A 23,378-nucleotide genomic window follows, 5' to 3' on the forward strand; every position below is an offset into this window, starting at 1 on the left:
AATTAAGTCTTGTGAAATTTCTTAGCACAGGTTAGATCTACGCATTATCCACCCTTCAAGTCGAGTGGGCTTGTGTGAGGGGGGAATGTTAGATGTATATAAAATTATTAATGTAACCTCATTCTACGACTTAAATTTTTTAGTTGAAAGGTTCTTTATGTGGTTGTTGATTTCATTAACAAAGGTTGTCCAGAAAATCACCCCATGACTCCTATTATTGACAAAATTCATAGGTTACTGGAGAAACCTTGTCACTGGTACCTTTCGCGAAGGGAATATGGTGGCAGATTGGATAACATCTTTTCCTTACGCGGATAGTAGTTGGGATACTCAAGTTATTCAGGATCCTCTTAGTGTTTGTAGGAACTTGTTAGAAATGGAATTTAGAGGTGTTAGTAGCCTCAGGTTCCGACCTAATTAGGTGTTTTTTGTAATTTTTCTTATTTTAAAAAAAAAAAAGCATGACTGTTAACAAATAATTACTTAAACATTATTTTTATAATATTTATTTTTATAAAATCATATCCCTCAATCATGATTAACTAGAAAACTGGTTTTTATAATATTATATAAAAGTTGGAGATGGAACATGACACCTACAATTAGGGTAACACAGCGTGTCAGTGTATGGCGTTTATGTCTTGTTAAATCTAATTTGTGGGTTAAATTGTTCAACTCGAATACGATACGTTTTTTTTTTTTTGTGGGTCACACGGGTTAATCCAAAAAAATTGAAAACTTAATTTTTTTTCTCTAAAAAAATTAAAATAAAAGAGAAAAATCAAATAAAGTATATAGATTGACTTGTGAACCGTAACGAAGTATGTCAAAATCATCAAAATTTCAATGTTTTTAACAAAAAAAAGTTTTTGTTGGTTGACACGTTGGTCAGGCATATCAACCCGTGATATGACCCGACACTAATTTATATCGTTTACCCAAATCTACATACAACCTGTTTTATCTCATTGATCGACATGGCCCATATTTTGACGTGATATGTTATGAGTCGAATCCACCAGTCGTGACAGGTTTTGCAAGCCGTGGCTACAATTTGATTTTTGGTTTAAGAATTGTAACAAACTGGCTTGTTCCACCATCAACTGACCTGCTTATGGTTCGGCAACTCCTCAAAACTCAACTTTTGGTAAAAATACTGATCAAAACCCATTTTAACAAGGAATAATAATGAAATACAATTCCTTTCAATTCTAAGTCATAAATCACATATAATGTTTACTTTCTCTTTAAAATTACAAATTTATGAGTTTAAAATTAGTTTCAAGTCTCTCTGACTCTCCCTTTTTTTATTAACACATTATCAAAATGGTCGAAGTGGTCAAAGGTAAATCAAGTAGTCTCATTCTCACCTACATGACGTTAGATTTAAATTTTTTAAATACTAACATAAATAGAATTTAAGTTAATTGAGTTATACACTCTAGTTTTAAATAAAATTCTTACAAATAAAACAAATTTTTGTCGTTTTTTTTTTTTGGTAAAATATTATTGTCGTCTTTATTCCTTTTATTTTCTCGATATCTATAATTTACTTAGGTGCTTGTTATGCAATTCATTTAGTTTCCATTTGAACCATGATTGTTTGAGCACACAAGTCTCAAGTCAAGCCTCTATTAGCGCCACAAGTTGCAATCAAATATTACAGCAAAACAGAGCACAATACTTCATTGTTCTATGCTCTAAGCCTAGTTCACGTTCAGCTTAAATGAAATTTGATACCATCATACTTTCATAACATGCAGTCTCTCCTCTCCTTAATCATCATAACAGAAATTTTCGTTAATAAATACACTTAAATTTCTATCCAAGATTAAGATGTCACACGCGCCAAACATAACATGATCTGTCATCTAGCTTTACCGCTTTCACTAATCTATTTAAACCAAATAGAGCAAGATTTAGCGTTCGTCAATTATAGTAATACTAATAGTAAAGACTGTTGAAACCAGGAACAGAGGAAACCCTGTCATAAAAATAGTCATCCACAAGTTCCTAGTAATATGTTTGAAATTATGTTGGCTGAAATTCTCTCTATATACAAACAACCGTAACTATGCATTCTGAAACCAAAAATGACAATACTATAAAGTATGGATTTGGCAAAGAAGTAAAGAGAAAACTTAGTGACTCTTGAAGGGCACACGAACCGGGGAACAATGTCCACTTTGTATAAGGAGTAAGGACTGGACGATTACATGCATGATGGGCTATAGCTTTATCGAAGGCATCTGGAACAAGATAATGTACATCATTCGAAATACCAGCATATTTATTTATCTGTGAATCTCCCAAAAAGGAGCAACGAAGTATTCACATGTTGCCCATCATCAGGCAAAGGCTCAGGTTTTGAAACAGGTTTGATATGTTCCTTGTTTGAAGAAGGGAAGGATAGAGAAAGGGAAAGTGATGCAGCAACATTGTCATCCTCTTGCTCATCTGCCAATATATCAGGACTCTTTTCGTGGTTATTTTTCTTGTCAACTGCCCCAACAAAGAAAGGCAGCATACCCTTATGTGACGGTTTCGTTTCACCCCCCAAAGCAAGCTCTAGATTAGGAATCCCAACTTGAAATTGGTCCCCGTACTCATAAGGCCCTTTCAATGACATGCTATTCAGCACCATTCGCGAGTCATTTTTATTGTGTGTATCAACAGGAAAGAAGGTTCTTTCCATCGTTCCCAAGTCCTCGTGGATGATTTTCTCATCACAAGCTTCTTTGCATCCTTTGCCCTCAACTGAAGAACAGGAACCAAAATCATTTGCAACTGACGCAAAACTGCCATTAAAAGAGTCCCTACCTCCAGAACTGTGACATCCATAACTGAAACCTGTCCTCAGCTTCTTGCTAGAACTTTCTCCGTCTTCCAGTTTGCCATTTACCTCATTCCAAGGCATTTTCTGACAGCTAATGGCTGAAGCCTCCATAACTGTAACTGAAAGATCTATATGCTGAACTTTTTTATCATTAGGTTGCTGACAGATGGTTCCTTTTACAGACAGGTCTCCCTGAAACGTTGCCTCCATGTTAATATTGAGATCTTCAATCTGTTTGCTTTTAGGCCTTAGTTGATTTTCATCACTGTTCATCCTCTCTGAAATTTTAGCCTTACTGATATTGCATGCGGTACCTATCTCTTGATTGCCAAAAGAAGGAAACCCCGAAGACAAGGAGGTCTCTTGCTTAATAGAGATATCATAATCAGTTTTTGTTTCCACAATCCTACAGCCTACACTTGCTCCCACTGCGTCAGGAGGTTTAGACTCTCTGTATTGTCCATGTGCAGGTACAGTATCTTTCTGCACAAAGCAAGAACACTGTTAGAAAAATAATGAGAGATGATAAGCAGCAGCACTTGCTCTTCATAGAACACTTACAAACTACTTGGTTTCTCCCCTCCCAAAAATGATCAAAAAGGTCTCTCATACCAGTATTACTTTATTATACTTATGTTTCATCTTCCCTTGGATATATAATAGAAAGATTGGTAAATTTATATAATTAACAACTCAACCTCATTATAGGACCATCAAGGCCTAAAATTTTTTATACAAACCAATATATACATTTCTATAATCTAGGCAGTCAAAATCGCATTTCTAATATAAGATCACGATGTTGATAGCATGCAAGCAGATTTATATCAAATAGCAAACAGCAACTTTTGTTTCTATCAAGTTACACATTTAAGGATAAAAACATTACCTGGGATGAACCAGTGGAATTTATTTCTTGGCACAATTGCGAACTGCTTGTCAGAATCCTTGGTGTAAATTTGGTGTTGATTCTCATATCTTGACTTTGTGAACCCAAATGTGTCTGATCAAAAATAGTTTCTTTGATATCAAAATTCCTACTTACCATATTATGACCTTGGTCAACGGAAGTGGATGGGAGAAGTGCACTGCAAAATTTACCACAAGTAATTGGTTCTTCATCCATGCGCTTTGGTGAACAACGAGTTTCAGACAAAGTCATAACAGCAGTTGGAAAATTATTCTCATTTGACATCACATTCAAACTGGGAATAAATATCTTTTTTGCAGAATCTGAATGATTAATCCTCCTCCCTCTAAATATGCCCCACAAGAAAAACAGCATATTCCAACCTGCAGAAACGATAGGATTTTAACAATTGATTTTCTTATTAAAAAATGTTGTTACATAGATGTTCACTTAAGATTTCACCCAAGTAAACTGCAAAACTCAGCACACCCCTTCAATGGTCAAAAGGGAGAAAATTAGTTGGCCAAAGCATACCACTACTGAAAACTAATGCCTACTAGAAGCACAACAAATCATCACTTTTGACCAAAACCAAATTCAACATAAAACATTATCATTCTTTATGATCTTCAAGCACTTCATCCAGACTAGTCTTACTCAGAATTCAAACATCTTATAAAATAATATATAGAATCCTGATTCAAATTGAATGGGGATCATCAACCAGGTATAAATCACCCAAGTCCTCCCATGTAGCCATCCTTTATAACAAGAATTATAACATGCACTATAGAACAAATTCAAGCTAATCTTTGTAAGAGAGAATTTCCATTCTGTCTTGCTCCAAGACATGCAAAATTGCATATGAACTAAATTTCTGCAGAACTTGAATACTAATGCGGGCATAATCTTTAAGCCAGCACCAAAAATAGAAGCATTCATTCACAAATTTCCTACTATGGAGGATTGTTTAGCAAGAGTCTAGAACAATTCCTTACGCTGTGAATTTTCAGGAAGCTGATTGGATGCGAATATGAGAAGTTCAAAACCATCAAAAATCCCTTTAAGCGCTAAATCATTTCTAATCAAGTGATCCAATAGACCCTTGTAGTGTCTCTCATAACTGTATCAAAACATCATTAAAAAAGTAAATAATTACAAGATAGAAAACAGAGAAACATGTTTGCACTTCAAACCCTACTGACAAAAAAGAATGATATTCATATTCTTGCCTTTCAATGTCTTTGGCAAAGAAGTAAAGAGCAATATTATCTTCTTTAGCACCACCTTGATTAAATTGCGAAGGCCATGTGCTCAAGCGAGAAACTTCATTGAGGGAAATTTCAGGTAGAAACTTGTTCACTACCTCAAAAACCTTAGGGGAAGCACATGTGGATAAATGTGCTTGAATTCCAGTATACAACTCAGGAGGCTTTCCACTTCTATGCACTTGAAAGACACCCCTGCATGAACAACAAAACTCGTACAATACACTTGATAGCAAAACAAGAATAGTAATACAGCAAGAGCAATCCAAAACAAAAGACAAACTAGTTCATCACTAGATGTTACTTACTGCCAGATGTTTTCATATTCTGGAATCGCAGATATCTTTGAAAGAACTCTTGAGATTGCCAAAGCGTGATTAGGCAAGTCTCTCACTGCAGGCTTTCCAGAAGCAGGACCAACAGAATCTGACTTTCTCGGTTGAGAACAAAAATCAGTTGGTGAAAAGCTATGTTGCTTCAAATCATAGGTGGACAAACATTTGGAAGTTTCAAACCCAGAATTCTCAAGTCTTTCCTGACTCGCATTGATTTCTGCAGTAGATGTACTATTCTTGTTGGAAACCAACACTTGGTCTTGAGAAGTGATTTCACAATTCAAGTCTGCGCCTGATGTAGGAAACTCATCAGTTTGATCAGGTACTTCTTTCTTCTTCTGTATTTCAGGCCTTCTAAGCAAAGCTGCCTGGATTGCAGCTTTCAATCTATTACCTTTATGAATATCCTCTTTGGAAGTACTTGTGGCAGTGACTGATACTTCAACACCAAATTCCTGTGTATTACCAAATATGCAACATTCCGTAGCATGGACAAAATCCTTACATTTATGGCAGAATGGGCCTTTTGAAGCATCAGTAACACCTGACCACACACGATCACTACAGCTATCTTTGGTTTTGTCAACCTGGTTTGCTGTCTCTCGTGATCGAGGCAGCCCATCCTGTTGAGTTTCATCAACATTGGTTGATGTTCTCTCTGCAAAATTCAAAGAATAATTAAATAAGAAATCATCTTTGCAGATAACAAAGACAACTTAGTTCCAAGCTCAAAATCCATCACTGAAAGATGTTCCTATCGAAAGTAAAATAAGAGAAAAACTCATATATAATGCTGTTACTACACAGAAACTAAAATATCAAGAGCAGCTAATTGAATCATTAAAAACAATGTAAAATTTTAAAAATAATATAACAGGAATAATATGCGAGATCACACCTGAACAAACTTGGGGATCCGGACTTCTATGGCTTATATTACTCATAGACTTTGACAATGAACTTAATTTTCCATCTTGATTGACCTTAAAGTCTCGATTGTTATTAACTGCTGAAGGTTTTGCTGTTTCACCACGAGGTGTAACGTTCAGATCAACCTTAGATGTGGAAACCAAACTAGCCATGGTTGAACAACCAAGAGGCCGATCAACCCTAGACAGAAATTTCCTGTCAAATGCACCTGATTCTTTTCCATTCCTTGATCCTTTTAAATCATGAGCAGTTCCAGACTTAGAAGAAAGCATTTTAACTTTTGATTCAGTAGCACTTGAACGACCCAAATTTGAGGATTTAAATGACACTGACTTGCTTATCATCCCAGCAGGTGAATCCATGTTCCTAGAAGTATGTTCGCCACCCCCTTTCTGCTTCTGGGGAACAACTTCATCAAAAGGTTTGACTCTAGGCTTGGAATTGAAGTTGTTGAATGAACTAGACTTCAACAATGTGCCTATTCATAGAAACAAAATTTATGCTTGAAATAAATGAAATGCATCGAGATTGGAGACAAGATACAAACTTTGCCGGGGAATCCACAGCAGTTTAAAAGGAACAAAGAAAAACAAATTTGAAGTTGTAATGAAGCACAACAGATGTAAAATAATTCCATACTCTTTGCAGTTTGGCTCCGAGAGCCAGTGGAGACAGAACGAGCAAGTTCTATGTCACCACCACCGGGGCGATTACGAATGGGGATTTGACGACCAGGTTTCACCTTTCCTTTATCTAAGCTCTTGAATGAAGATTCACGTGACAGTGAAACTATTCTCTTGGGACTTGATGACTTTGGTGATCCTGTGCTTGATTCAAGAGCTTGCCTTTTTGACGATGTAGCTACTTCCACGCTTTCAGAAGGCCTTTTGCCACAAATTTGTGAAGTTGAACTAACTTTATGAATTATTTTTTCTTCAACATCTGAACCACAAAATTGAATTTCATAAATATGTTAGGACATACCGATAGATATGGGTCTTTGAATGCTTATGCTACCCTCAACATAGTGCAAATTCAGTTCCAGAACGAATGAATGGTGCAGCATTTGAGACCCATGAACACTTTCTTTTTAAGTACTATGTATAAATTTTACAAATAAAAAGTAGCATGCACAACTTCAATCTTACCAAGCCTTTGATTTGCAGTCTCCTCTGCATATTTGCATTCTTCACATAACCAATCCCCTTCAGGGACCTTCTGAAGCCTTTCCCGCATGCAGTAGCTGATTCACAGAAATAAGAATGTTAAGGCTCATTTTAGTGAAAGGACTAAGCAACAATGTGATAGAAGCTAAGAAAAGATAATATGAAAGGTTCTTATGCATACGTGTGCTCCGCGCCATCACTGCACCTACTACATATGGCAAGTAGATCCTCACGACCAGCATCTCCACAGATGTCACATACTTTTATCTATTTAACAGTCAATGAGATCAAGGGGAAAGAAAAAGAACTTTCACCCTCAGTAAGCAACATCAGAGAAGTCTAAAAAAGCAAAGTTGAAATAAAGAGAATATTTATAAACTGAGTTGATTGCTCAGCATTACCCTGAAGCTCAGAATCATTGAGAGTAAGCATACATATATAAATCTTCGTCCAATTTCAAACAATTACATTTTACTCCTCCCATTTTCATCTCCATCAAGTTTAGTTTTGGTGAAAAATAAACTAAAATAATGAAAGGAAATGTACTCACATCATGCTCAACAACATCTGAGTCATCACTCTCATCTTCTGATTGAGGTTGTGATTTGACCTGCTCCTCAGCCTTCTCATGCAGTCCATCATGGGCTGAAAATTTATGATCTTCATCTTTAGCATCCCCAACGTTGTTGTCAGTATCTGATTCTGACTTTGGATATATTTTTACTGAAACTTTGGCAGTACCGTTAATAGGGTTATCCCTATCTGCAAGAGATTTTTCACTGGAAACAATAATAGGTGCTCTCTCTTTGGTCAAAGATGAATCAACATTTTCCATACAGCATTCTGACAAATTTTCGGGGATATCTGCATCTTTAGAAGAGAGAATCTCAGACATGCCAACAGATGGCCCACTTCTAGATCCTTCTGCCCCTAAGCGACTAACTGAAGCTGAACTACAAGATATATTTATTCTGTCTGAACTTATTTGATGGCTACCACTCACTAAACTAGCATTACTTACTCTACTGATACAAGAAGTGCTGTCATCAAGACCTTCTAAACACTTGGAATCCTGATAGTTTTCTGACAAGGCACGTCTACTCTCGGCATTTTCAGATAGAGAATCATGACTGGAATTAACACTATGCATGTTACTGGTTTCACCCATAGAGTGCTGATTAGCCTCCCCTAAGCGACAGTTTTCATCAGAGAATTCTTCAGCCTTTGAGCCCATGAAAGCTCGATTAAGATGCATGCAAGATGAACAAGGAGCTGAGCATACATTACAAGTCCCCGATTCGAGTCCCATATCAGTGTTCTGAATCATAGAATGTTTGGCAAACTTCTTCCAGATTCAGGTGCTACCTAATATAAACAAAGCATAAGTTTAAAGAAAGATGAAACCTTCAATTCAGACTCCTACAAATCAAAATTTAGTTCTCACTGAGTCATCTAGATGAAACCTTGCATACGGAAACTCCCTCTCAAAACTGAGTCATCTAGAAAGTAAATCCAAACCACATTAACAATTATCACCCCAACTCTTACAACAAAAAACAACGTGCAAGTACAAATCCATGAAGTACTTCTCTGAAAACCCAAAAATTAAATCAGTGATTGCAAATTTGTAACCACCTAAAAATGCTGAGTCTAGTGAACTAATGACCCCAAAAAAGCGAAAATTTTCTCCGATTCCTAAAGTCTCTACAAATGACAAAATCGAACCCTAAACCACACGCTGAATTAGCTCATCCTATCAGAACAAGCACCCAACTTCTCCAATGTTCTCGTATCAATTCAACGAAAAACAAAATCCAGATATAATTATACAAAAAAATCTATAAAAAAATAATAATAAGTTCCGAATAATCAAAATAAAAACCCTAACTAGGAATGAATTGACATGCCTCTTGCTTCCAAATCAAGTTCGTCGCATTGCACAAGGTTCCCTCGCGTTCAGCCATTTCGTATGGCAATCCAGGGAAAAGTGCCTCCTGCGATTTCGTTTCGAGTCGCAATAAACTCTCTTCGAATTAACAGGAAAATCAAAGTTCTCACTATATGTGACGACAACCAATCAAATGCGAATTCAAAGTGAAGAATATATGCAAATTGAAATCACAGAGGATCTGATACAATCCTTTTGCATTTATAACTAATAATTAATTAGCACATCAACGCATAGATTTTCTTCCTTATTTTCCTCTCTGTGATCTGAAGGGGGTGAAAATTTAAATCTCAGAAATGGGTTTTTCTCATGAGAATTTCATCTAACCAAGCTCTCTCTCTCTCTCTTTCTCTCTCTAAATTTCTTGTTTTCTGTGGGTTCAGATTTCAATCTCTCTCTAGATTTTCTACATGCTAGAAAATAAAATCAGAGGAAATGGAAGAAAATGCAAAAACCTGCAATTTTAATATTATTTTTTTCCGGGTAGATTCCATACGGTTCTTTCCACGTAAGATTCTTTTTTTTTCTTTTAATTTTTCTCAGTTATTGGTTATTTATTTGCTATTATTTAAAAATTCGAAATAACGTAGATGAAGGGTGCATTGTGTACGTGTGAGGATTGTGAAACACGTATTGTGAGTTGCGTGTGAAGTCACTGTGAACACGAGGGAAAGGGGCGCGTGAGGGTTGCGTGAGTCAGCAGTAACGGCGTTGTGGCAAGCGTCAGGGCCTCACGTTTTGCGTACATCTTCAAATTTTCTTGCCTAAGAAGTAACAAACAAGTGAGTAGTGAAGGGTAATGAACTTGCATTCCGTCTTCAAGTCAAAATATTTTTTCAACTGCAAAGGGTTGTTACTTGAATAGTTGAATTACACCGCATGATTTCATGTAAAATACACACACGATTAATGCAATTCATGCATGACGCACACCACATGCATTAGTGTAATAATAGAAATGAATCTTCTCATGACACATTTAACACAATATCAGTTATTTATATTTAAATCAATGATAACTTTTTTCTTACTATTTATACATTGAACGAATGAAATTGTTTCTTCCCTTCCCTTCTGTTTTTTTTTTCCCCTCTCACAAAAAGGGTTGGGTTAAAAATTCCGAGACACCAGCAATACTGTCTCAATTAATCAAAAGTTAAAACGTCATTTTATCTATACAAAAAATAACGAGAAGAAAGTACCAAGTGTAACTCACTCCCAATCATCTTCACAAGTAAGCACAATAGAAGCTACAATGGCCCTAGTCCCCTTTTTATTGCATTCGTTCTTCACATGCTTGTAAAGAATCACTTCAACTCAAAATTTTAAGGTGTTAGATAAAGGCCTTTTTAATGATTTATATTATTCTCTAACAATACTCATACCGAATGCTGGATTAACATTATAGTTGAAATTATCACGTATTAGAATGATGATTTTATCTTATCCCATTTCCATTTTACTCTTGTGAAAATAATTTCCAATATCACAGATGAACTTAGCTAGGCCCCCCCGTGAAGGAAGAGTACATAAAACAGAGGTAGTTGCTGGGGGTACATACAAGCTGATTGGTAGGAGGCAAAACATTAAGGGCATGTTTGGTGCATAGTATAGGATAAGGCCTGATAGTATAAGACCTGATAGTATAAGGCCTGATTGTATAAGACCTGATTGAATTTTAATACTATCAAGCGTTTGGCACGGTATTGTATAAATTAATATATTGTATAAGATAATATCATCTAGTATTTGGTAATGCACTGTATAATACTATATATGATAAAAATAAATATCTTTAATAAAAATATCCTTTAATAAAGAATTTATATAATTCTTCAAAAAATGTCATATGATATTAATTTTTATAAAAATTTATTGATCAGTGTGTCCATAATATAAATTAATTTTTATAAAAATAAAAATATTCAATATTTTAAAAATTAATATATTGAAAAATAAATTTTTATTTTAATAAATTAATATTAAAATAATATATTATTTTTTGAGAATTACATTTGTCAACGATGTTAATACATCAATCTCTTATCAGGTCTTATCCCTCACCCTTAGGCCGAATTAAGTTATACATCGTTTTGATGTATTAAGGGATTATGCTGTATAAGCTTATACTATACGGTGGTCACACCAAACAACTAAAAATGTCATAACATATAGTATAAGTTTATACTATCATGCCGTATACGTCACACCAAACAGACCTTAAACATACATTGGTAAATAAACACATTGAAGTCACTACTCACTGCATCTTACATTCTTACAGTACATCATAAAGAAATCACGAGAACCATTACCCACACCCACCAATCAAACAAGAAAGCAACAGGTGATCAAATCGTCTTCTGAATTTCTCACAACATTCTTGTACTGATACCCCATTTCGATGTATTATCAACCATATATATAAAGTTTTGCCTAAAATATTCTTTTCTATACGAGCCTTAACTGATCAATTTCCACGGGGCTGACAACAATCTTATTATAACGTAGTGTTCCTGAGCTGCAATTTTTTTTATTTTATTTTATTTTATTTTATTTTTTAATTCAAGCCAATCCGAGTAATGTTGGGACCATATTGGGGCGATTCTTCAACATCATTTTATTCGAACTCTAGACATTTGGTTAACGGAATAAGTTTCTTGTCACTTAACCAATAGTTGTTTGGTTTATCACAATTTAATATTTCCACTAAAAATGCGTGTTCAATTTAATACCATTCAAATAGCCGTCTAAACCGAAAACTAATATGAAGTTATCAACATCAAGAACGCATCTATCTCAAACTAAACTAAACAAACAAAATATGAAGTTGTCAACAATTATTGTCAAATTAACATTTAATGTGAACATAAGATATAGATGATTGATTGAATCCATAAATAATTTAGAACTTAAAAGCCACTTAAGCCACATGTAACATTTCTTTATCGTCTTTTATCTTTGTCTATCAATACAGTGAGGAGGCAGCACACTTGTTGATTGGTTTCATGGATGTGTTTTATCTTTCTTATTAGGGACTGGAAGATTGGTCACTGAAATGAAATCCTATTCTTTGCTATGAGTAAAGATTTTTTTATTTTTTATTTTTTATTTTTTGGAGACTTCTATGAATAAAGATATGAATAGCCTTGTAGGAGGATAATACAAGACGGTTGATGGTTCCTTATCTTAAGGAACACGCAAATGCTAGATGATTTCCTATTATCAATCCTACCTGTGGGAAACCAAGCTCCAATGATCAACATATTTATGTCCGATCGTGCTTTTCTATGTGATGCGTTCATATCATAACCAAGTAGTCATTGTATTATCACGTTCACGTCAACATTATACAAATGATCATACGCATACTTTCAATTAGTCTCGCTTAATAAGTTAGAGAAGAAATACATTGAGACCCGAAAAGAAAAATATTCATGAAAAACGGCCAAAATATTTGAGTGGGAATTTCAAATTTTCAACTACAGAGAATCTAAAATTACCAATAAGTCTGCAACTGTTCCTTAGGCCCATTGTACCAATCCCAAGTGCAAAATTATTCACATCCAATTCATTCTATACTTAATAAAGCATAAGCAAATCAACATTCAACATATTACCCGACAACAATATTTCTGCTCAGAAATTTCAACTTTCCAAAGAAGATAATCCCAAAACGGATATTCGATTAGGTTTCGCAGCAGTGCATCTGTTGAAATAACTGAATCAATATGACCCCTCTCCTCGGTGATCTCTTCTAGCATAGATGTTTAATCAGCTACGCACTGGCATATGAAAACAATAAATAACCTCTATCAGCTATCAAAATAAATTCAAATGAACCCATCTAGAAGATTTAAAACTGTACGTTTAGTGGTCTGATATCATACCTTCCGTGGCAATAGAAACTATACATGCATCAAGGTAGTATGTTTCTTGTTCTACATTGAAATAAAACGCGAACATGGTAAGTAATTCATTTACGTAGCAACTAGATCTATAATTCACAATGCCTTAAAGAAGATTAACTCAGATTTAACTGGCATAATTACACTCACAATCAATTGGATGTTTGTCGATTTGGCGAGATGTATAATGCGCAGATAGTAAAAGCAGCGAAAGGAATGCACTAGCCACAAAAATTGCATCAAACCACCGATGATAAAAGTCAAACTGGATATCACCACCCAATACCTCTGTTATAATAATCCTGCCAAGAGACTCAGATCAGACATCATCAAGACAAATGCTGTTCATCCTGGGAAGTTCAATGAAATAATAACTATGCTTACACATGCCAAATCTGCATCAATCAAGACTAGGGCAACAAACTACCAGGCCCATACTTCAGAATGCTACTACTTTGAGTTGAATTCTAAGCAGTAAAAACTAGTCTGCGGATTGTAAAGATATCAGTAGTTTGAAAGGCTTTATTATGACGATGCTGTTCATTCTTTTGTTTACTTTAATCTTCAGTGTTTCTGCATTCATATTTTTTTTATGAGGATGCCTTATGTTCTTACTTTTCTCTCCTTGACAGTACAAGATAATTCTTTATTAGCCAAAGACTCAACATTTCAGTGTACCTTTCTTACCCTAGCGTTCATGCATTGTTATCCCCAGCCACAGGTAAAAATTAAGAGCACCTAAATTTGTAGTTCTGATTATGCTGGGCAGGTTTCTACTATGCAAATCATTTAAAACATTACTAACGCACAGATAACGACTTATACCTGTATTCAGTTGCTAAGCTTTTCCTGATTAAAAGAATAGAAGATACAAAATACATTCCCATTATCTCAGACAAAAACAGAACTACATTGCTTGAAGATCCACTTCCAACTCTTGAAACAGCAAAAAAGAACTGCATGCAACCCCAAAAAAATTGGAAGTTAGACTTCATAATAAGACAAGATAAACTGTATCTGTTACTATATTTACTGAAGCCAAACTGTACCTAGAAGCATGATATAGGACTAAATATCATCCTAGCAGAAGAACTCTCAAATCAACCACAAAAGAAGGAAATTTCTTGAAACTATACTCAAAATTGAAAAAAGATATTTTCTTGGTTTATAACTAATAATGAAGCTTGTCCTAGAGGTAACAGTAACAGATCTCCTTTGTGATCGAAAGGTCATGGATTCAAATCCAGAAAACAACCTCTTTGCAAAATAAAAATGTAAGTTGCGTACAAGAATTTCCCTAACTCCTACCCTCGCATGTTGGGGTTTCATGGCGAGTATTTTTTTAATAAATCTTGTCCAAGTGCAATTCCTTCTTAAATAACTGTAACCGATATGACATATAGTAACTTGCTATAACTCTAGTTCTATCAGAATTACTCCAAATGAAACTAAAAATAAACAGATAAATTCCAAAAAAATATTACTATGATTATTACTTATCCACAACCAATATACAAAAATAAAGATCTTCAGTATAAAAAAAAAAAAAACTTGATTTTTAGGCTCTTTAATTGTTGATTGCCCCATATTCCAAGCATCATAAGATGACATCACGTGCGGTCATTCCTTCTTGAGTGTTTTGTTTCAAATTGGAATTGAAATTGGATGTTGGAGATTTATACCGGAAGTGTACATCTTTAGGCCCACATATGACTGACTGAAATCGGTAAAAGAATTTTTCTTCATATTGGATGGCCATTATTTCAAGGGTGATGAGGATGGCATCTCATATTAGAGGTTCTGTAGAAGTGGAGATATTGACATTGTAAGTTATTGATGACACCTGCTTATCTCTGCTGGAGACTGCTGATAAGAATGTTTTATTTTCGTTTTATGCGTAGAGATCTTATTTTTAATTTGTTTTTTTTAAAAAAAACACTATTGCAAAAGCATATCAATATTGTTTGGGACTTGGGGAAGGTTGATTTGGGCCTCTCGTGAGGTAGCTTATGCATTTATGTACTTGCCAGGAAGGTACAATGTTTATTCTCCCATAGCATATTTGATTCTTTTGTAGATCATCCCTGAGAGTATACAAATTCAGACTTCAATCTGTTTAGGTTATGCAAAACCATATTACTGCACATAAGATTAGCTGCCTTTTAATGAAGCTTTTACATATTTCCTCAACAACTCAACAGACCCACCATCCGAAAAAGAGGAGGGACACAAAATTGTAGTTTTATCAAGAACATTCTTCAAGAATCTGTTTAACAGTAAAACATACTAATATAATTAATCTAAATAACATCAATTGGAAAAAATTAGCAATTGAAAGCAGCAGGAATACCTTCATTAGATTTGTTAAGAATCCACGCACTGATATCACAACCAACATTCCGATGAATAGCAAGGAAATGTACTGTACAAAAATTGCAAAACAAATTAAAAAAAAAAAATACAATATCAAACCATGCAAAACCACAAATTTTTAGAATAAGTCAACAACAAAGGAATTGGAAGATTCATAAAATATATACCCTAAAAACCTGCTAAGTTCTTTATATTCTTATTACAAATGGCAAAAGTATCTACGAATCAATAAACTTGTAAAGAACCAATTTAACCCAAAAGCTTAAACTGATGGGTGAGGCTACATTAATAGTTTTATATATCTCTAACATGTCCCCTCACACAGGAACCCACTGGGCTTGAAGGGTGGATAATGCACTGGCCCACCTACTTGTGCTAAGAAATTCCACAAGGCTTAATTATTTATTAATTAAATGGGGGGCGGTGAGGGTCAAACCCATGACAATAAGGCTCTGATACCATGTAAAGAACCAATTTAACCCAAAAACTTAAGCTGATGGATGAGGCTGCATTAATAGTTTTATATATCTCTAACAGAACTTTTTATGGTCAAATCCAAAATAAAAACGGCAAAGACATGTGATGAGTAAAAAATGAGAACTAGAAAAAACAAATACGGTCGTCTTACTAGAATTCATTTAGTTAATCCAATTAAGGAAGTTATGAATGACTGAATAATTTATGAACAAAAATAATTATTAGGAAATGGACTCTAACCTGTGATAATAAGGTGGCATTTATTCCTATATCAAAAAACTGTAGGAATATACTTATTGTCCTTGTCACAGGATCAACTGAACCAGCCTGTCATAGAAACACATTATCACCAAAGAAGCAATTTGACAGTATATTAAGAATTAGTCCAAAAGCTGAGAAAAAAGTAATTACATTTGGAAAATATTAATGACGATAAAAGATATGATCACCATTGAGAAATACAATTTACCTGTTTGAAAACAACACTTTGCAATGACTGCAAAGAACGATTAAATAGATTAGCCATATTAACTACAATGAATTCCAAAATTATAAAAAATCTCACTTGCTAGAGAAATACTTTGTCAAAATACTATTAACGCTACCAACACCAGATAGATGCCACCAACGGAAAGCACCATATGTTAACTCAGCATGAATTGAACTTTCCAACACAAGAATAAAACACACAATAGAGAGAAGCAATACGAGCTATAACTGCATGGTGTGCTATGATAAGATACAAATAAATTTCTTTGCATAATTTCCTAGTTACCTATTAATTGCAATAAGAAAGAAATGATCCAGAAATAGCATCATCCAGTAAAGGCTGATCCTCCAAGAAATGTATATGCTCTCTACCCATAACTATTATTATTTATTACTATCATTATCTGGATTGAACTAAAACAAGAGAGTAAAATAGAGAGAGGACAAGGAATCTTTCCTAAAAGGCGAAAACAGACAAGAAAACCATATTTGCACTTCTTAAAAGTTATAGCATTCCTCTCTAACTAAATTCACCAAACTCCAGCAGTTCATATGTTAAACACAGAAGGCAGCTTAAGGGGCTGAGGTCCCTAAATACAGATGGTAGCATATCAGAATGCAAAGCTGTGACAAAAACATCTTTAATCCAAGTATTTGTAAATTTATCTGATGCAAGACAGCGCTAGCATCAAGAGATCATAAGTTTAAAGGTCAAATCATCCAAGCATTTCCATTCAATTTTTAAGATAAAGTACAGATTACACTCCTAATGTTTGGCCTATTTTTGCATTTGGTTCACGTTTGTTTTGTAACATGTAACTCCCCTTAACTATGGGAAAATGTGGAACTGTCAAATGGGGTGTTAGAATCAATGGAGCAACTCTAAACCCTTATAGATAATCCGCTTGAAGTTCAGCTGATTTTCACACTTACTACATAAAGTGCCACTTTTAACATATTACCCTTCCCATGTGACACAAGTGAGTAGCTCTCCGATAAGTCTAACTCCCAATTTAACAATCTCACGGTTCACTAAAATTCAGGGAGGATAGGGTATACAGAACGAAGAATATCAAACGTGAAAATCAGCCAAACTTCAGGGGTGTGTAATCTGTATTTTACCCAAATATTTGTCATGGGGCTGTACCAATCTGCTACTTTAAGTATGCTCACATGTCCAGCCATGGGAGTATTTTCAATTCCACTTCATGAGCTTAATTTGGGCTCAGATTTGTGAGTCAGAATCCAAATATAGCAAGCAATTTACTCCAAGTCTTGCGGAATGAGTTAGGCGAGGTCTTATTATATATGGACGTGTTGCTATCAAACAAATGAATGATTAGTTTTAGCAGTACCATTCAGTAAATAGATTTCCAGATTGACCATACACTGCTTGTGAACCATCTGTACCTCAAGAAAGCTTAAATCAATCAATCACAACCATTAGTCCTCCAAGAAACCCTACTTCTAGCTTATAAAATATCAATTCTTGCTGCCCTACATCACAATACCTTGATCATTTTATACACACAATACACAGAACAAGCATAGCCCAGTAGATTCTGCATGTGTCCTCTCCAAGTTCGAGAATAAGCAGCAGCTTCCTGCAAAGTGAGAACCAGTTTTCCCAATAAGCAGATTTTAGCAGAAAATATAAGTGCAACAAAGTTCAGTCACATAATTTTTTGACAGAAAAAGAAATCATCCATTTTTTTAATACAATATCAGTTATGTAATTTTATCAGTCACTGTAACATATATTCTTCAAAAAGAAGTCAGTCACACAGCTTTCCAGTTTTCCTAAAGGTTGATGCCACAGTTATTGGTGAAGATAGTTATGGTTTGGGGGTAGTTGTTTCTTATCCTCAGGATTTCATTCCAGCAGCTGCAGAACCCTTAAGCAGGACTTCGCTGTAAAGGCATGCATAGCAGAAGTGCTGGCTTTGCAATGGGACATCAATTTCACATTTGAGATAGGTTTCCTCTGTATTTAAGTAGAACCTGATTCAGTACATGATATAGATATCAGGCGATAAAGCTTTGTGTAGCATTCTGTCTTTGCACCATCTTATTACTTTCGCAGTATTGATCTTGTTGAGAAACATAACATTGTCCACATGAAGAACTTAAACCTTGTTAATCTTTACATTTCCAAAGGGGTTTATGTTTATCAACGAGAAACTTCTTTATATTGGAAGAGTGACTGAAGGATTTAAAAAAAAAAAATCACCAGGAGAAGCAAAAGTCCAAACTAATCTAAAAGGGGACATAAAGGTTTATCTTTAACAAACTCTTGCACGTAAGCCATTTGGGCTTTGAAGTGTAAACAAAGTGCAGGCCAACATTATTTTGTGCTGAAATTTAACTTAATGAGAACTGGGCTTATAATGTGAGGATTGAATACAAATTACAAAGGAGTACAAGAAAGTAAACATAGTCACATACACAATTCTAAGAAGTGAATTAGGGAAATCCAGCATATCAGATAAAGTATACCTTTGCTTGGCGAAGCTCATAGATCTCCAAGAACAATTGCTTTGAAAGCTCTTCTAAAGCCAGCACCTCTGCTTCCATTCCTTTGATATCTTCACATGTAACAAAAGAATAATTTAAATTTTGTAACTAATAACATAATTACAGGAAAAAAAAGATTATACAATTAGATATACCACTATCGAAGAAATCACCTCACAATAAGTATTTCAATAAAATAAGAATATCGCTTCGAACCCCCCCCCCCCCCCCCCCCCAAAAGAGCAAATCTTGATTTCAAATTCCAAACAGATTTAAACACAATTATGTATTTGCAAGAGTTAAGATAGGACAGCCCCATTTTGAATCTTTGATAAAAAGGAAAAACTTATCAACTGAGCAATGTAATCCAATATACTTGAACATCCAATAAAGAAATCCCTATAAAATAGCCACAAGCCAAGCACTACAAAAAAACTACAAACACTTTCTCCCAAAGAAGTGGTAATGGTTCATTATCCTTGGAAACTCAAGCACTAGTCTCCGACCAAAGGCATCAAATCACTGTATAAATACTCCATTATCATATAATTACGAAAGAAGTACATGAATACTTTTAAGTCTCTTATGTCTTACTTCAGAACACAACTTTTGCTTTCTTTGTTGATCATATAATTCTTTAACATTATGGTTGCCCCAAATTTAGATTTCGGAAGTGGCAGCGTCAAATGGCCTTTTAAGCGCAAAAGAAAACTAACCTTGCTCCTTTTGGTCCTCTTGCACAGATCGAACAACCGTACCAACTAAACGTTTAATTAAGGATCTAGCATTCAACTTCTGCAACATACAAGTTCAGATGAGTTTCAAATTGTAGGGATTGAAAAGCAAGAACATGTATGCAAAGGAAATGACAAATAAAACAGGTTAACACCACCACGCCTTGACAAACAAACATTTATATGTTTTTTATTCCAACATCCTGCTAAGTGTAACCTTAAGGAAAATCAAATGCAACTGGTTTCAGTAAAATACACTTAATCAAGCGAAAATCAAAAGAATTTTACACAATGCGTAAGTCAGAACTGGATAACAAGTACTTTTTTGACTAACGAATGAAAATATCAACATATTTATTCAACAAACAAATCATTAATTGTTATTAGGGCACACATCCTCTCATCCCTTATTGAATATTGACTTGTACATAGCACTTTTTAAATATTTTGGCAGGAACAAGGAGGCTAAATTTTATGGCAGTGTTGTATATGCAAATGTAAAAAAAAAGTCAGTATTTTAAGGGTGTCACTTTACCCTTATATTGGTTATTGGTATAATTGTGTTCATGGCGTCTCTTTGGAACTCTACTTATGGTTGCTTCAAGGGAATTTCTATAACTGATATACAAATAAGTTGGACATCTTTGTTGCATTTTTAGGCCACTTTGACTCACTCTTCTCTTATCTTTTCTCTAGGATTTCATATCCTCCCCCGAATGTAGTTTCTCTCCTTTGATCTATTATCTTTAAATCATTGTAATTATTGTATAATATTCTTTTACCAAAGTTTGGTCACTATATTAGGGAAATAGATATTTGTCTAGGTCTATATATTAGAATGAACCCCATGAACAGTATTTATTCAGAAATAATATTCAATAATTTCCCATTCAAGTTATTCTTTTGTAAAAGAATAAAAGATGAAGCACAAAAGTAAACATTAAAAGAACTCCATCCACCAGAAACATGCTGAAAGGCATAAGATAAGAATGTAACCTCCTCAGTTCCTTGCTTGTGCTCCATCTCCATTTGGCAAAGAATAATTTTCTTTTTCTTTGATATACAAGTCTCAAGTGACTGCATCAGTTGTCTTTCCAAGGCCTTGATCTCTGTTTCCTCAATCTCTCTAATAAATATAAGTGATAAACATCAATAACCATGAGAATAAATAAAAAATAAGAAACCATGACATTATGCCTTCATATATATGGAAACCTAGGCTAACTTCCTTCTTCTTATATGACTTTTAAACTTTCCTTTAATTTATTTTATATTTTTAAATTTAAAAAATGCAATTACTGAAAGGAAGAAGAAGATTATACAGAAGGAAGACAAAGAATACTCCAAAATTGATAAGGAGAACAAAAGAAAGATAAAAACACATCAGCAGAAAAGATATCCTAATCTCTATGCAGATTCATCAGATAAAACTCCCAATAAAGTCTAAAAGCAACACGCTCCTACAAAAATTGCAAGGGTAGGAATCTCTCGCAATATACTTTTGCACTATGTTCAATAGAAATATACCTCAATTTTGTAAACAAAGCGTACTTCCACAAGGCCTTACCCCCATTTCTTTTCCCAAACCCATGGAAGTAAAAAAAAGAACCCAAAAAATTGGAAAGAACCCATTTTTCTTCGAAAATACAGAAAGTCCATCTCAGATCGAAAAATTACCTTGAACTCAAAAAATAGATTACTATTAACTACTCGAAGTCCACAGAAAAATTTGTGGTGGAAGTGGCCACACACAGTACAGAACCTTAAAAATTAAGTAATTACCTGATGAAAAGCGATAAATAACTGTATGGCAAGTTTACAGCACCAAAACCAGAAAGAACAGCCATGACCGTAACACCGATCACCCCAATTCTACTCACCAGCTGAGGCATAGTGAAGAAACCTGAAACATGAATAACAAGTTGCAAATATGAAAGAAGAAATAAAATAAGGATCAACTTAGCAAGAAAGGCTGTACATTACTAAAATAAAAAATAAAAACCTTACTTCTTTAACTGCAGTTATAGTGTAAGGCAATAAGCAGTCAGGTAATTACATTTTATTAACTAAATTACTTGCACCTAATTCCACTACCACACTGCTTTCTAGTAAGTATATCATAGCCTACACTACAGCACAAGAACAAAGCCAACAAAGTATTCAAAAAAATAAAAAAATAAAAAAATGCATGGTTCTGATCTTTTTCAACACAAGCAACAAATGTCAGGGACAAAGCTTATGAGAGTCCACGAAGCTATGCAGGAATTGGATCCTGAGAACTCCTACCTTTATCAGGTGATGGCATTGGAAAGTGAATGCCCATGCGCCAAAATGCATAAAGAAATGCCAGCAAGAACAAAACAGCACCAAGTGCAGCCCTTTCGGTCCTCACACCATTGTTTTTAAGCATCAAGTAACAATGATAATAAGGCAAGAGAAAAACAAGCAATAAGATCAAACAGAATAAGTCGACCTTCCAGTTCACCACTCTTGCCCTACACAACAACAACAACAAAGAAAATTGCAATTAATTAATTGTTAAATTAAGATTGCAAATTGATTATTCCATTGTATAGAATTTGAAAGGTGAGGTTACTCTTTGGAGAGGATGGGAATGATTTCGAAGAGAACAAGTTGGAGGAGATTGCAAGAGAAGGCAAAGACGACGCTGAAGATGATCTGAACGAGGAATCGTTTTTCTTCGTACTCTTTGTAGAGGCGACGGTTCAAGAACCATAGACCGGCCCAACCGAGTAAACACAAACTTCCCAAGACCACCACACCTTCGTATATTCCCCTTCCCCAACCCATCTTCCTTACTTAGCTTCAACTCTCTCAATTCACAAATCAATCAAATCGACCATTTCTTTTATAAGATGTATGAATGAATGAATGAATGACTGAAAATTCCTAGTCAATTACTGGCTGTGGATCTTGAGGGAGGGAGGGAGGGAAAAGAACCAACAGAATGCAATGCTCTCTCGAGTCTCATCAACTTGTCCGAACTAGCCAATCGATTTAATCACCGCTACGCTTTCCTTTTCTTTTACGCCAATTTTGAAAGGTTAAATAAATTAATGACCATATATACTCTCCCAAAATAGTAATAGTAGTAGTAGTAATAAAGGTTTTTTTTTTTGACCATTTTGCCCTTAATTAAATAATTAATAACCAATTTGCTCCTCTCCCAGAACTATTCATCATCTTGCCCCCATTTAGTCGATTAAGTTGCACTTTTAATCGACTAAATGGGCTAAACTCAGAAATCATGAAACGCGAATTTTAGTCGACTAAAAACTCACCTTAATCGACTACATTATTTGCACTTTTAGTCGACTAAGCACATTATTTAGTCGACTAAATGTCGCAGATCAGGTTTTTTAAAAACCCCCCATTTCGCAAAGGGGGTTATTTTCAAACCCTAATCGACTAAATCGCTCCATTTCGTCACGTCTCTCCAACCAAGTCCGAATCTCAACCCTTGAAGGTG

At 34.8% G+C, this 23,378-nt stretch overlaps 2 protein-coding genes across 8 annotated transcripts; both read right to left on the minus strand.

Moving 5' to 3' along the window:
• Positions 1 to 1,936: 1,936 nt before the first annotated feature.
• On the minus strand, positions 1,937 to 9,773 carry LOC133297376 (protein PARALOG OF AIPP2-like). Of its 4 annotated transcripts, none has more exons than XM_061496518.1 (11): positions 9,353 to 9,773; positions 7,996 to 8,810; positions 7,627 to 7,712; positions 7,428 to 7,522; positions 6,919 to 7,221; positions 6,248 to 6,757; positions 5,323 to 6,007; positions 4,979 to 5,209; positions 4,745 to 4,869; positions 3,726 to 4,129; positions 1,937 to 3,319 (listed from the first exon to the last, which is right to left on the minus strand). In XM_061496518.1, exons 2-11 carry the CDS (start codon positions 8,770 to 8,772, stop codon positions 2,291 to 2,293), a joined length of 4,245 nt encoding a protein of 1,414 aa, XP_061352502.1. In that variant the 5' UTR covers positions 8,773 to 8,810; positions 9,353 to 9,773; the 3' UTR covers positions 1,937 to 2,290. The 4 variants fall into 4 exon arrangements, with proteins under 4 accessions (XP_061352502.1, XP_061352493.1, XP_061352487.1 ...); XM_061496509.1 differs by having other exon boundaries at positions 8,890 to 9,773; XM_061496522.1 differs by having other exon boundaries at positions 3,138 to 3,319; positions 3,726 to 3,839; positions 3,938 to 4,129; positions 7,996 to 9,773.
• Positions 9,774 to 12,842: 3,069 nt separating this feature from the next.
• Positions 12,843 to 22,895, minus strand: LOC133297469 (GPCR-type G protein 2). 4 transcript variants are annotated; one of them, XM_061496632.1, is made up of 14 exons: positions 22,485 to 22,886; positions 22,175 to 22,383; positions 21,671 to 21,791; positions 20,885 to 21,014; positions 19,871 to 19,949; positions 19,137 to 19,225; positions 18,152 to 18,244; positions 16,621 to 16,647; positions 16,392 to 16,478; positions 15,652 to 15,723; positions 14,127 to 14,257; positions 13,452 to 13,603; positions 13,284 to 13,334; positions 12,843 to 13,178 (listed from the first exon to the last, which is right to left on the minus strand). In XM_061496632.1, coding segments are annotated over exons 1-13 (1,407 nt in total). In that variant the 5' UTR covers positions 22,700 to 22,886; the 3' UTR covers positions 12,843 to 13,178; positions 13,284 to 13,332. The 4 variants fall into 4 exon arrangements, with proteins under 4 accessions (XP_061352616.1, XP_061352624.1, XP_061352630.1 ...); XM_061496640.1 differs by lacking the exon at positions 16,621 to 16,647; XM_061496646.1 differs by lacking the exons at positions 12,843 to 13,178; positions 13,284 to 13,334 and having other exon boundaries at positions 13,524 to 13,589; positions 22,485 to 22,891.
• Positions 22,896 to 23,378: the final 483 nt, after the last annotated feature.

This window comes from Gastrolobium bilobum, unplaced genomic scaffold (assembly GCF_033153095.1).
Source record: "Gastrolobium bilobum isolate Gb01-03AN ecotype WA unplaced genomic scaffold, APGP_CSIRO_Gbil_v1 utg3870, whole genome shotgun sequence".
In the NCBI taxonomy this organism is placed as follows: domain Eukaryota; kingdom Viridiplantae; phylum Streptophyta; class Magnoliopsida; order Fabales; family Fabaceae; genus Gastrolobium; species Gastrolobium bilobum.